General features: G+C 36.2%; 1 protein-coding gene across 3 annotated transcripts; it reads right to left on the bottom strand.

The window, feature by feature from the left end:
* Window positions 1–423: 423 nt before the first annotated feature.
* On the bottom strand, window positions 424–11116 carry LOC104230822 (zinc finger CCCH domain-containing protein 37). Of its 3 annotated transcripts, none has more exons than XR_011400533.1 (12): window positions 10702–11116; window positions 9480–9727; window positions 4872–4925; window positions 4718–4795; window positions 4570–4632; window positions 4233–4442; window positions 3527–3564; window positions 3352–3395; window positions 2506–2621; window positions 2218–2423; window positions 1394–1537; window positions 424–796 (listed from the first exon to the last, which is right to left on the bottom strand). XR_011400533.1 is itself a non-coding variant. In XM_009783710.2 (12 exons), the coding sequence occupies exons 1-12, from the start codon at window positions 11039–11041 to the stop codon at window positions 626–628; spliced, it is 1557 nt and encodes a 518-aa protein (XP_009782012.1). In that variant the 5' UTR covers window positions 11042–11115; the 3' UTR covers window positions 424–625. The 3 variants fall into 3 exon arrangements, 2 of the variants coding, with proteins under 2 accessions (XP_009782012.1, XP_009782011.1); XM_009783710.2 differs by having other exon boundaries at window positions 2370–2423; window positions 2506–2618; window positions 10702–11115; XM_009783709.2 differs by having other exon boundaries at window positions 2370–2423; window positions 10702–11114.
* Window positions 11117–12709: the final 1593 nt, after the last annotated feature.

The raw sequence follows: 12709 nt of genomic DNA, 5'->3' as shown, positions 1-12709 counted from the left end.
ACGTTACATGGTAAAAGGTATATTATATCTCATTCTCATGAATATAGGTGTAACTGAATCTGACGTTCATCAATCTTTTCGTTAATCTTTGTCACCTGAAGCCAAATGCGATTGTTAGTTTCTGCTACTACAGCGTTCCATCTTTGATTTTTCTCTTTACCTTCTTGTTCTTGAGTTCTTTTTCATTCTTCAGTTCCCTATCTTTCGAAGTCTTTGCGACCAGTGTCATATTAAATTGTGATTGGTAGCTTCTTATCCTTCTTCGTCCTTTGACTCCCAACTCATACCGATTGTAGTCTTTAGGTGCTTTTCTATCTTTCCAAGAGGGCTAAAGTAATAAATCTAAAAATGCACAAATGCAGAGCATGACATGCTATTTTTCACAATGGGTTTTATATTACTTATTCGGGTTTTGGAGATAGGTTTTGTGCAAAATTAAAAAGCATACTATAGCTATAAAAACTTCCATCATCTGGTGTGGAACATAAACTGTTCGAACTCTAAAAGTGTCAGGAACTCATCAAGAAAAATTATGCCTCGCAAATCATAAGTTTGCTATAAAATGGTAACAGAAGTAGTAACTGAAAAAAATGGTGACTACAAGAAAGGCCTTTCAGCCATAACCTTACTGCTGCTGCTCTTTCACATCAACCGTATCTTCTCCCTCAACAGATAAGGATGCCCCTTGCGATGTTGCCATACCCAAGACCTCTCCAGGTGGTGGATGGTCAAACTTGCATGTCGCCCCATACTTGCACATTCCAGTCTTCATATAGTATGGACAGTGTACAGCGCCCTGCATGTATCATCACAAAAAATTAAAGGAAGAAAATCTTATACTTGCATTCCCAACAGACCTAGTAAATGAGAAAAGTTAGATCGAATTCAAAGAATAACAGCCATCAACTAAAGTTGAAGCGTTAAGTTTATATGCCCTGTTAAGAATGGACAGGGGGGATGGAAATAAAATGCAAATGTACATATCTGTACAGAAATTTAGTATTCTGTGAGGGGTTTTCACTGATCAGAAGATATTCAAAACACACAACCATTGGGTCCAGTCTGATACCTGTAAGAGGATGCACCAATAGGAATTATGCGGAAGTCTGTTTTTTTCAGCGGAAGTCTGTTTTTTTTAGCGGAAGTCTGTTTTTTTTAGCGGAAGTCTTACATCTGTCATAGTTTACTATAAACAGTTATCCAATGTACGGTGTTATCGTGTTATTTGCCAATGCTTATGAAGATCTAACCAACACATTTTTTTGAGGTTATTAAACACCACCAAGAAGAATCAGGTTATCAGAAAATTTACATAGTGCCTTGAAATACTTCGCCCACTAGAAAATGAACATGTCATATTTAGGGTTTAGAAAGTAAAAGGTTAATAAGGTACCTCCCTCCTTGGTAGACCAGCAAGAGTGAGCTTAACATTTGGCTGCTGCACATCCTTTGCTGACACTACTGGTGCTGAACGATCAAGAGGGTGATGAAACTTGCATCTTTCACCAAACTTGCATTCCCCAGTTTTCATATAGAACTGATGGACAACATGACAGACCAAGCAAGATGTGCAAAAGAAAGATAGTGAATTACTAGATCCAAGTATACTAAGAATATCAGAAGAGAAATTCATGGCTGATTTAGATAATAGTATAGCAACTAGAATAAGAAACTCATTCAACACTACAGGTAGCTCCCTATAGTATCTACTGTGTATACGTTATGTGTATATGTATGCATACTGTAAGTCAACTTTTAAAAAGGCATAGATGAGGGCCTAATAACATGCACTTGTCCTTAGAAGTAATAAATTTAAAAGTCAACAAGAGGTAAGAACAATGCTACATTTACTAGACTCCAGATGGCATCCGATATAGGTGGTACTGCAAATTGTGTTCATGTTTTGAAAGGTTTACCATGCCCTTTTTAGGATTGATACAATGTACTTCCGAGCTTTTGGCAAAGGTAGGTGAATTCAACATTCCTTTTCGGGATACGGGTAAGGTCTGCGTACACTCTACTCTTCCCAGACTCCACTAGTGGGATTTTACTGGGTATGTTGTTGTTGTTGTAGGTGAATTCAACAGTCAAGACAAGTGAGAGGTTCAAGGAAAAAGAGTAGTCATTTCCACAGAAGTGCAAGCACCCGACAAAAAGGCTGCAAAAGATGCTCCTCGGGTCCTAAGATATACAGATCTAATGCCAATTAAGCGGCACCTTTTGATTGGGGGACAGCATAAAAATGCCTTCTAACTGATAACACAATATGGTTCATAGTCCAGGACCCAAAAGAATGTCACATGCATCCAGCTTGAGAGTAGTAATTCACATCTCTTTCAAGTATGTCTTAGGACAAAGTAGGTACGCACATCGCATTCAATTTGTCCAGGTCGTTGTGGATAGACAGGTGGAAGCAACCCAAGCTGCAGCATTGAAATAAACAATACATTCAGTAATATGTTCCAAAGCTTTTTATAGGAAATACAAACTGAACACTGCTTATACCATTGTCTGGGTCAGTCTTGGATCTAAATTTTGCAAGAGAGAGGCAGCTGGATTAACCATTCCAATGTTCAAATGTGTTGCAGGAGAGGCTACAAGGGCAGGACCAATAGCAGCTGCTGGCGGATGAAAATGTACCAAGTGAAAGAGAATCAGTAGTTGACTCTAGGCATTAAATTTTTTATGTTAAGTATTTGAATAGTGCCCCTAGCTGAAATTTCGTTTATAGGTCTTTCTCAACTGTTTAGATTAAATTGAAATCTAGTGAGCGTCTTTAAATTCAATGACACTGATGAGTACTACTTTATCATTTTTTTATAATGGTGGTGTCATGGCCTGCTTTCAAGCACCTCGACTATTCCATCGGATGCCTGCATCCTCCGAATAGTAAAAGTACTGGTTAGCTCTACCTACCAAGACTCAAAAAGATGAGAAGCAATCACCTAACTTTTTGACTCTACCGGTATTCGAAACCTAGTCTCATACAGTCTTCATTCCAACTTCATCAACCTTTAGAACACACCCGCGGGAGACTGGGCGCAAGTACTACTTGATAACTTTTGTCCCAGCAATCCCTTTATTTTAGTCATTTGCAAGATACATTGAAATTTATTAAAAAATTCTGAGAACATAACACATTTTCTAATCCTAAAAATTCACATGAGAAAGAAGCATGCTGACACTAGATTAGATTCACACATAATTACATATCAGACCAAAACCTATAAAATTCAAAACAAACAGAAGGCAAACAAGAACCTTTTGTTTTAATAGGTACGGCAAACAAGAAGCTTAAGACAGAGAGAAATATTTTAGCAATGTTCCAATAGAACTTATTAATATCCTTACTTCTTTCAGGATGGTTGTAACGGCAAGTGCCTCCATACTTGCAGCTGTTTGATATTTACCCCAAAAAAAGAAAAGAAAGACACATTGTAAACCAATGAGTAGTCCAATTTTTTGAGTATTTAAACTGTAAGCAGAAGAACAAAACTCCCATGTTTACCAACAAAAACAGACTAACCTGCCAGTTTTTAGGTAGAAAGGACAATCAACTTCACCCTGTAAAAGATAAAAACCAGAAGAATGAACTGCTTACTGTGGGTCTCCGAAAATACACCTCTTAGCGTATCTAATTAAGCTTAACAAAAACAGCCAGCTTCAAGTAGCTAAGGTATGGTTATTTTATCAAAAAGAAAAGCCATGGTCCTTATGGATGAATACTCATATTCTCTTCTGCTTTCTCTTCCTAGAGGTTAAAATCTATATTTGCTAATTTTCTTCTTAAAAATTTCTATTTGCTAATTTCTCCAAATAGGAAGTACATTCCAGAAGTACCCGGATCTACAAAATTGGAAACATACTGTAGACAAACACCAGGTAATGAAAATACATGAGATGCTTTAAGATCCTTGGGTCAGCAGTAGGTGAAAAATTAGTTAGCTGATTGTCTTAAGAACAATACGCTCTTCATCACAATAAATCCTCAAAGTCAAATTGAGGTGCCAGGATAGAAATATCACAATATCATAATTCTTTTGTTATAGTAAAATCATGATAATAATTGTCAAATGAAGTAGACAAAAACTGCAGTCTATTAATAGCTATCCTATGACAGCACAAAAGGAACGGAGAAAAGAAAAAGACAAACCAAAAGGCAAACAAAACAAGAAAGAAGCATGTAACACATTCTTACTCAATGAAGATAAACGATAAAATATATGAAGTACCGGTCTAATAGGAAGGCCTTTGGAGTTGTGCAATAAAGCTGGAACAGAAAGCGGCTTGATGAGATTCACATCCTCAGTCATCTCATTATTAGCTGATCCAGGGTTTTCCGCAGAGCCACTTTCTTGCTTTGGAGATGGCAATTGTATATCTCTTGGATGGTGAAATTTGCAGGTAGCACCAAATTTACATGCCCCCGTCTTCATGTAAAACTGCCACAGTATGATTTAACGAACTATGAACCAGCAACACATTACATGCATACTCGCACAATCTTAGTAAATACTCACACAATCTTAGTAACAAGTTGTGCTAAAATGAGCAAAAATATTCGCATACCGCGCATGAGGGTTCAGAAGGTCTCTCAGGCAAGACAGAAACATCAGAATTTTGTACAGAACCCTGAGACCGAAGCCAAATTAACAGTTGAAATAAATGAAACTTTATCTTCATAGTAAGAATATAAAAGTTGAGCCTGTGAACCTACCAAATGAGCGGTATTATCTTTGGGGTGGTTGAATTTGCATCTATTACCGAACTTGCATTTTTGAGTCTTCATAAAATACTGGAAACATGTCACCATACAATTAGGCATATTAACAGCACACATAGCTGCAAACACATCAAAGAGTTTTTCTTACTGGACAATCAGGCTCTCCAGGTCTTTCAGGAAGAGATTCAGTTATAACTGGAACCTGCATAGATGAAGTGGAAGAAAACAGCTAGAAACATAAGATGTGATAACAGATTTTACAGACAAGTGGATGCAAATATGAACAGTAAAGGATCTTCTACCAGACAAAAGGGCAATGCCTCTAACTTTCCACAGGGAATGAGAGTCCATGATAATGTAATTAATGTTAAGAACTGTCAAAAGTGCAATGCATGAACCAGCCTGCAAAAGGCCAAGAGCTCGACTATATACCAGCTAGAAGGAATAGACATTTTGGCCTCTGAATCTTTAGCAATTAGCAAGCTGCAAGTGCTAGTCTAGGATTTTTTTTATAAGTGGTAGTTTAGAATTAATTGGGGACTGTGAAAACCTTAAAATGCTTTACATTATCATAATTCAATTTGTAAATGATGAGCATGAGTATCAAGCATGAATTTTGAAACTAGTGGGAAAGAGAATTTCAGCTACCTTGTACATCTAGCATCGTTAAGTGTAAGAAAGTATAAAAGGTATATAAATAGCTAAATAGAGAAGTTGAAAAAAAGTTCATTTCAAGAATTAAAAGTATTTTGAGAATGTCAAAAAATGAAATCACAACATTTTATGGAAAGAGGGACTAGTATTATATTTATGACATTATCATGTAGGTCACCCCAAAAAAAAACTACTCCATCCCATCTTATATAACGGTGTTTGATTGGTTACAGAGTTAAACTGTTAAAGAATGAGAGAAACACTTCCGAAGCTTGTGATCTAAAACAAACTATAGACATTTGTGTGGCTATAAATGATCTCATTAAAGATAAAATGAGAAGTTTAAAATTGAGTTGTTTCTAAATATAGAAAGGTGTCATTCTTTTGGGGCAAAGTAAAAAAGGAAAGTGTGCCACATAAAATGGGACAAAGGGAGTAGGACATGAACATGTAATTATAGACAAAGGCCTAACAAACAAATAGCTACCAATCTTTGTCAACTAAATTACAAATCCTTTTCAACCAAACACACCACCTCGAAGTTGGAAGGAAAGAAAGATATACCAACTCCTAACAACCAAATGAATTTGCAAATACATGACTAATGCCTCCCACACCAACAAGGAAAAAGCACAAATTAGATGGATAGCATTTCAATAGTTCTGTTTTCATAACGTTTAAAGTGTCCTTCACCAATTGACAAAACAATACAGAAAAACGAAGCTATGAGTGCTTGCTAAAGCAAAAGGCCATAAGTTTTTAAAGAAGATACTAAATGTGAAAGCCAGATTTCAAAAATGACAAGGAGTTAATTCACACTTTGGATTATTGGTGTATCACAATATTATGTTTTCATCTAAGCGTGAAAACATAGATATTACAGAAGAATTTGGAATATTTGAGCTCTCTGGAGCTGTAACTACTTTGTAAATTATCTCTTACCCATTTATCCTTGCAAAATAATACCATAGACTATCTGAAGCAAAGATAGAAACAATAAGTGAAAGGTTTTATCAGTTGAAACTGCCCGCACAAAAAACGACACTCAAAAAACCTTAAGCCATAGAAATTCTCATCAGCCAACTAAACCATTGAAAAACAAGTTGATGTTCTATAAAAAAGAAAACGATTCATCAAAAAAACAATAAACTACTACTGTGGAGGACCAGATATTGTTGTCTTGCAAGTAATACAAAACTATCAATAAAGAGGCCCCCACCAGTCTCTTTAGAGAACAACTAATGATGAAAAGATAAACTAATATGGTGGAGGACCAGATATCCCTCTCTCCCGAGTAATACAAAACTTAAACAAAGAGCGTTGTTCAATCTCTTTGATGTTCTTTTAAAGCCATTATGTGGAACAAAGCATAACTTCCACCATAATGAAACTAGCAACACCCTTCATATACCTCTAACCCTTGTTACTGCTACCAAAGCCATTACTGGGACAAACCTCTAGTGTTTTGTTTTTATTTTTATTTTTAAATTTATGATAAGTCAAATAGGCTTTATTAGTGCTAGCAAATGGAAATCACTTAACTGAAAAATAAAGCACTCCATTAGTTTCATTTTAGGGATCTTTACACAACTAGCCGGCCAAATCCACTTTTTACTTTTCGTCGTCGTTGTAAGTATATTTTACATGATTATACATGGTTATACACCTACTATACATGAATTATACATATGATATGCCGGCTATTTTTACTTTAAGCAGTAGGGTGAATAGCTATTTAGGTTAATTCTTTTTCATTTTAAGTGTCTTATTTAAATTGGCACGAAGTTTAAGAATGTGAAGACAACTTTTACATCTTGTGATTCTAAACTAAAGGTGAGCATAACATACCAAAAATACCCTTTGAATCTTGTGGTCTTATAAATGTCGGGAAATTTTTGTAAGGGAGTATTGCCAAGCCATTATTGGGACAAACCTCTAGGCTTTATTTTTATTTTATTTTTTATTTGCGATAAGTCAAGCGTCTAAGATTTATTAGTGCTACCAAAGCGAAAAAGCTTTACTGAAGTACAAAGCACTCCCTTTGTTTCATTTTATGGGTCTTAGTTTGATCAAGTAAGAAGCATAAAAATGTAAGCAAAACTTTTAAATCATGTGTTTTAAACTAAGGATGTGTTTGGTATGAAGTAAAATATGTTCCACGAAAACTGGAAAATATTTTCTTGGAAATAAGTGATTTTCTTATATATATTTTCTAGCGTTTGGTTAGTTAACAGAAATTATTTTTTGAAAAATATATAATCTAGGCAAACACTATGGGAGATGGGGTGAGGGGGTAGGATAGGGCCAGAGGAAAGGGGCCGAGGGAGGAGTGGGTGGTGGGCCAAGGTGGGGGTTGGTTTGGGAGGGGGAGATTTGCCGGGGCGGATTTGGAGAGTGGACGGAGGGTGCCGTGGTGGGGGTGGGTCGGGGTGCAAGATGGTAGGTCAGGATATAGGTCGGGGTGGCGAGGATGTGGATTAGGGGGGTGGGGTGGGAGTGGGAAGGTTGAAAGAGAGTTTTGAAAAATATTTTTCCTCCTCTTGGTAGGGAAATCATTTTCCTCCAATTGGAGGAAAATGAGTTCAAATGAAAAATGTTTTCCAAAGCATTTAAGCCATCCAAACATGGGAAAATTGAAAAATATTTTCCTCCATACAAAACACACTTAACATACCCAAGATACAATTGAATCTTGTGGACTTCAATATGTCATGTCATTTCTATAATGGAATGTCATTACGGATAAGATAGGAATGTTGGAATTAACATAGAAAGGACGTATATTGTTTGAAAGAGACTAAAAAGAAAGTAAGGCACATCAGTTAAAGCTGTCAAAGTGACTTAGGTGTCTTCCTTTCCCTTGAAAGTTGTCAAAGTCACTCCCTCACACTCTTCAGAATGCTAGGAAGAGCCTAATCTGTATGGGTTTACAGGGAAACCTTATGCCTTTGGGAAGTTACCGGGAATATTAAACCAGTGGTTCAAAGGGTAGATACGTCCCTCCTGTCAATAGCTGAGAGAAAATGGAGGAAAAAGAAGACAGGGGAATAGGGTACACCATGCACTACAATTTAGCGATTCTTGAAGAAAGGCAGTCAAGGTTCAGGGTTGAGTGTGTGATATATTTCATGAAAGTAGAAGGACGAATTTGGGGGGAGAGGACAGTTGAGAAAAAGGAAGAGTAGGCAATAGTAACCAACAATTATGCATATGAATATATTGTCTTGGAACGTGAGAGGTTTGAACAATCTTGGGAAGCGAATAATAAAAGTAATTACACAAGTAGAAATAATATGTGGGTTTGTGTATAAGAAACCAAGAAAATGGGTATTAAAAGAGGATTGATCATAGTGAGGAGCAAATGAAAGATAAGGACCAAGGTTAACCGTTATTCGGACTAGTAAGGAGCAACTGTGAGTATTCTGTTGTAGAATAAAGAGTACTGTCCACATGAGATCATTTGACGGCAACAGTCCGCTAGAACACAACTAGACTAATTCACCGGACAACCTATTTGGCTCATAAGCACAGATTGCCAAGGTAATCCTGCCCACCATGTTGGAACACATCTGCTCAAACTAAGTATTGCAGCTAGGATTCAAACCTGGGTATATACCACTCAGAAAAATTCCCAGAACAAGTGGAATAGTGGATTAGATTTTTTCTCTTAATAACTTCTAACTGAGGGCTAAAGAAACTTGTACAAGATACAAGCTCATCAGTATAGAGATCTTTTTTATGACGTAGGCCATCATTATAGAGATTAAAGACCTGATCAAGACGTCAATGTTCCACATACATCAACATTGCATTTTCTAGATATAGTACACGGAGTAAAACAAATATATATGCAAGATGAACGAACTAGATATAATTGTAGTGAAATATTAAAATAAAGTGAAATCCAGATTAAAACTACATCACATTTCATAAAAGCTATTGCTTAAATGACATGGAAACTTATCCCAACATTTTCATAAGTAAAGACTTAATATAGATATACACGGGAAAGCAAAATAATACATTAAGTGAAATAAGAATGACTAATTTGATAACCTATTGTGTTTTTTTCTATTAAGAATAAATAGCAATAAATGATCACCTCTTTCCAATCTGGGATTCCACCCTCCGGAACCCAAATAGGATGGTCAAACTTGCAGCTATCTCCAAATTTACAGGTTCTTGTTTGCATATAATGGGCACAGTCCTTCTCTCCGGGCCTCTGGGGATATATAGACAAATTGCTTGCACTCTCGAATCTAGGGCGCTTGGCTAAAGGATTGGCTGAAAACCAAGCTTCAGCTTGCCCAATTGTATTACGTGCACCCAAAAGTGTCCGATGATACAGTGCTATGGTATGTAATATATACATAAACACAAAAACACAGATGTGTCTGTTATTATACATACAAGTATACAATTTTATATTTACATAAGGTAGTATTAGTAAATATGTGCAACAAGAATTCAAATAACTAATACAACTTAAATAATGCTTTTATGCACTAATTACACATGGGAAAAGAGATATCTTGATATAAAAAAAGGACGTAGAAACTAGTGGTTGTTTGCAAAAGCTTTAAACACCAGTAAGATTTATCAAAACTTGCGCATTACATGGAATATATCTAACTCGTAAAGAGCAGAAAACATTACTGGACTTATACAAAAATTATTTGTTGTTAATTGTTAAAATAATATAGATATATCTTAATATCTTAAAGCTATACCAAGAGAGCAACTGAAATCCACTGTACTGGAGGCAGCATTATTTATTTGGAGTAAATTGTTAAGTTAATTGCTGAGCGAAACCCCCAACCTCACAGTCTCACACAACAAAGGTAAATCGCTAACCGATACTTTCATACTATCGCACTAAGCCCTACCTCAAAACAACCTCCCCCTCCTTGCAATTGCCAATATAGGAGGTGCAGCAACAACTACGCCCCAGTCCTAAACAAGTTGGTCTCAGCTATATATCACCGAACCACATTACTTCATTTAAACAGATCAATATTATGCAAATACAACTAGAAAGTATTAGACGTATAATGTATAAATCTCTGAAAGGTTAAACAACTCCTAGAAAGCATAGGACCTACAGTAAAAGTGCTAACATGTCTAAAACATATTCTCAACAAATACAGAAAATGAAAAGTGTTCCATTCTTCTAAATCTCAAGATAATAGCAGATAAAAACAGCCGATACATGGTGCATTCGAGAAGTTAATAGAAAAAATCTATGGTTTATATTAGTCAGATGCAGCTATAGTTCATTAAGCACAAAATGGATAAATAGAAGGAGAGAGAGAATTGTCCCTTACCATCAGAGGAGGAGCGCTTCAAGCTAGAAAAATAAGAGTCGGCAGCAGGAGGCTGCGCAACATCGACTCCAGGAGGTGCAGTCCACGAGGACTGATAAGCCGCCAAACCTGGAATCTTACTCGCAGCAGGGTTATAACTATCACTTTGATTAAATAGCATAGTGGGTGAAGAGAAGGAATAGCCGGAAGAACCAAAATAACTTGAGGAACCAAGGAATGGCTTATTATTATCCGTAGAGAGATAGTCGTCCATGGATCTCGTCGTCGTCCTAGACAGGTTGCTCCCTGCTGCTATTCCCGCATTGCTGCTAGGGTTATAGCCGTAGAGCTGATTCGCCATCTCTCCTAGTACAGATTCGACTGGACAGCCGACTGCAAACCTCCACACAAAGAAGGGAAAGTTTTGCTAGTTAGTAACTTCGCTTTTTCCTAGTTTGGTTTGTTTAAAGAGAGAAAAGTTCAAATATACCCCTAAACGTTTTAAAATTGTTCATTTCATCCCCTTTGTCAAAAGTTTCGGATAAAAAAGAGCTTGTTACTGTCCAGACGTTCATTTATAGCATGGACTCATAACCTAAATTAAATGATAGTAAGTAATATTCTATAATAAATTAAATTACAATTGTAAAAAAAATTACTATCGTATAATTTTAGTGTATATAACTTATATCCTAGTCTTATAATGTTCTACGAACAAAGTAATATTTGTTATACACACTACAATTGTAACGACCCAACCGATTATTTTAAGTTCTAGCGTCTCGTTCCATGATCTGAGATTTCCTGTAGGTCAATTTGATGTTTTATGACATGTGGGTATGAGTGATTTTTGTCCCAAGAGGTTTGGAAGTGATTTGGGATACTTAGTCCCTAAATAGAAGCTTTAAGTTACAAGAATTGATCAAGGTTTAACTTTTGGGTAAACGGACTCGAAATTGAGTTTAGATGGTACTGATAGGTTCTTATGATGATTTTGGACTTGTACGTATGTCCATATTTGACTTTGGAGGTTCCTAGAAGAGTTCGACACCATTTATTGAAAGTTGACAATTTGAACAACTTAAGAGTTCATACGTTTGACCAAGAGTTGACTTTGATGTTCAGAGACTTTAGATAGGTCTATATAGTTGAATTGAACTTGTATGCAAAGTTTGGAAGTAATCCAAAGTGACTAATAACCTGTTTGGCGAAGCTGCAAAAATTAGCTTATTTTGAGAAGTATTTTTTCTCTAAAGTGTTTTTCTTAAAAGTATTTTTTAGTCATAAACAATTTATATTTGGCTAATCAATTTGAAAAACACTCCTTATAAGCAATTAGTGTTTGGCCAAGCTTTTAAAAACTGCTTTTAAATGTATTTTTCTTAAAAGTTTTTTGGAGAGAAGCTACTTTTTTCTGCTTTTTCAAAACTGCTTTTACTCAAAAGCCCTTTTTTCTAAAAGTTTAGCCAAACACTTCAACTTTAAAAAAAATACTTATTTTGAAAAAAAAAGTGCTTTTGGATGTTACACCCCATACTTAAATAAAGCATGGTAAGTGTGGATCCTAGCGCGAAATCAGCTGGAGACCTGTTCGAAGCCAGAAAGTGATCACACATTTCAGTGGGCTTGCGCCACGTGTCTCGCCGAGCGGGGCAACCTGTTTTGTATGTGGAAGTGGCAAAAGTTCCTATGCTTGGTAACAATATAAAAGGGCAGTGAGGCTCTTTCTCTTTCATTCTAGAAGTATCATCAGAACAAGTCCTCTCAAAATACTCTCAACGCCTCATTAGAATTTCCTAGCAAATTAAGGCAAGGTCGAAGGTGAATCTGGATTTAGCAAGATTTAGCTTGAAGGAACTTGGAATCGTTATTATAAAACCCATCACCTAGGGGAATCAGTTCTGAAGATTCATTAGAGGAAAAGTTAACCACCATAGAAGTGTAATTAGATCTCCAACAAGGTATGTAGGGCAACTTTCTTTCTTGGCATGAGTTAGTGTAAGTCTCACCTTCTTTCTAAGTGACCCTT

This window comes from Nicotiana sylvestris, chromosome 6 (genome assembly GCF_000393655.2).
Source record: "Nicotiana sylvestris chromosome 6, ASM39365v2, whole genome shotgun sequence".
Lineage (NCBI taxonomy): Eukaryota > Viridiplantae > Streptophyta > Magnoliopsida > Solanales > Solanaceae > Nicotiana > Nicotiana sylvestris.
Note: the sequence above shows the minus strand (reverse complement) of the source record. Positions and strands in the feature narration are given on the sequence as shown.

Excerpts from the sequence above, each read along its gene's own strand:
- LOC104230822 (XM_009783709.2), bottom strand. The coding sequence starts at position 11,041 with ATGGCGAATCAGCTCTACGGCTATAACCCTAGCAGCAATGCGGGAATA. Across the intron at positions 4,926-9,479 it reads GAATCCCAGATTGGAAAGAG|GTTCCAGTTATAACTGAATC; the intron begins GTGATCATTTAT and ends TCATCTATGCAG. Across the intron at positions 4,633-4,717 it reads AAGATAATACCGCTCATTTG|GGTTCTGTACAAAATTCTGA; the intron begins GTAGGTTCACAG and ends CTTCGGTCTCAG.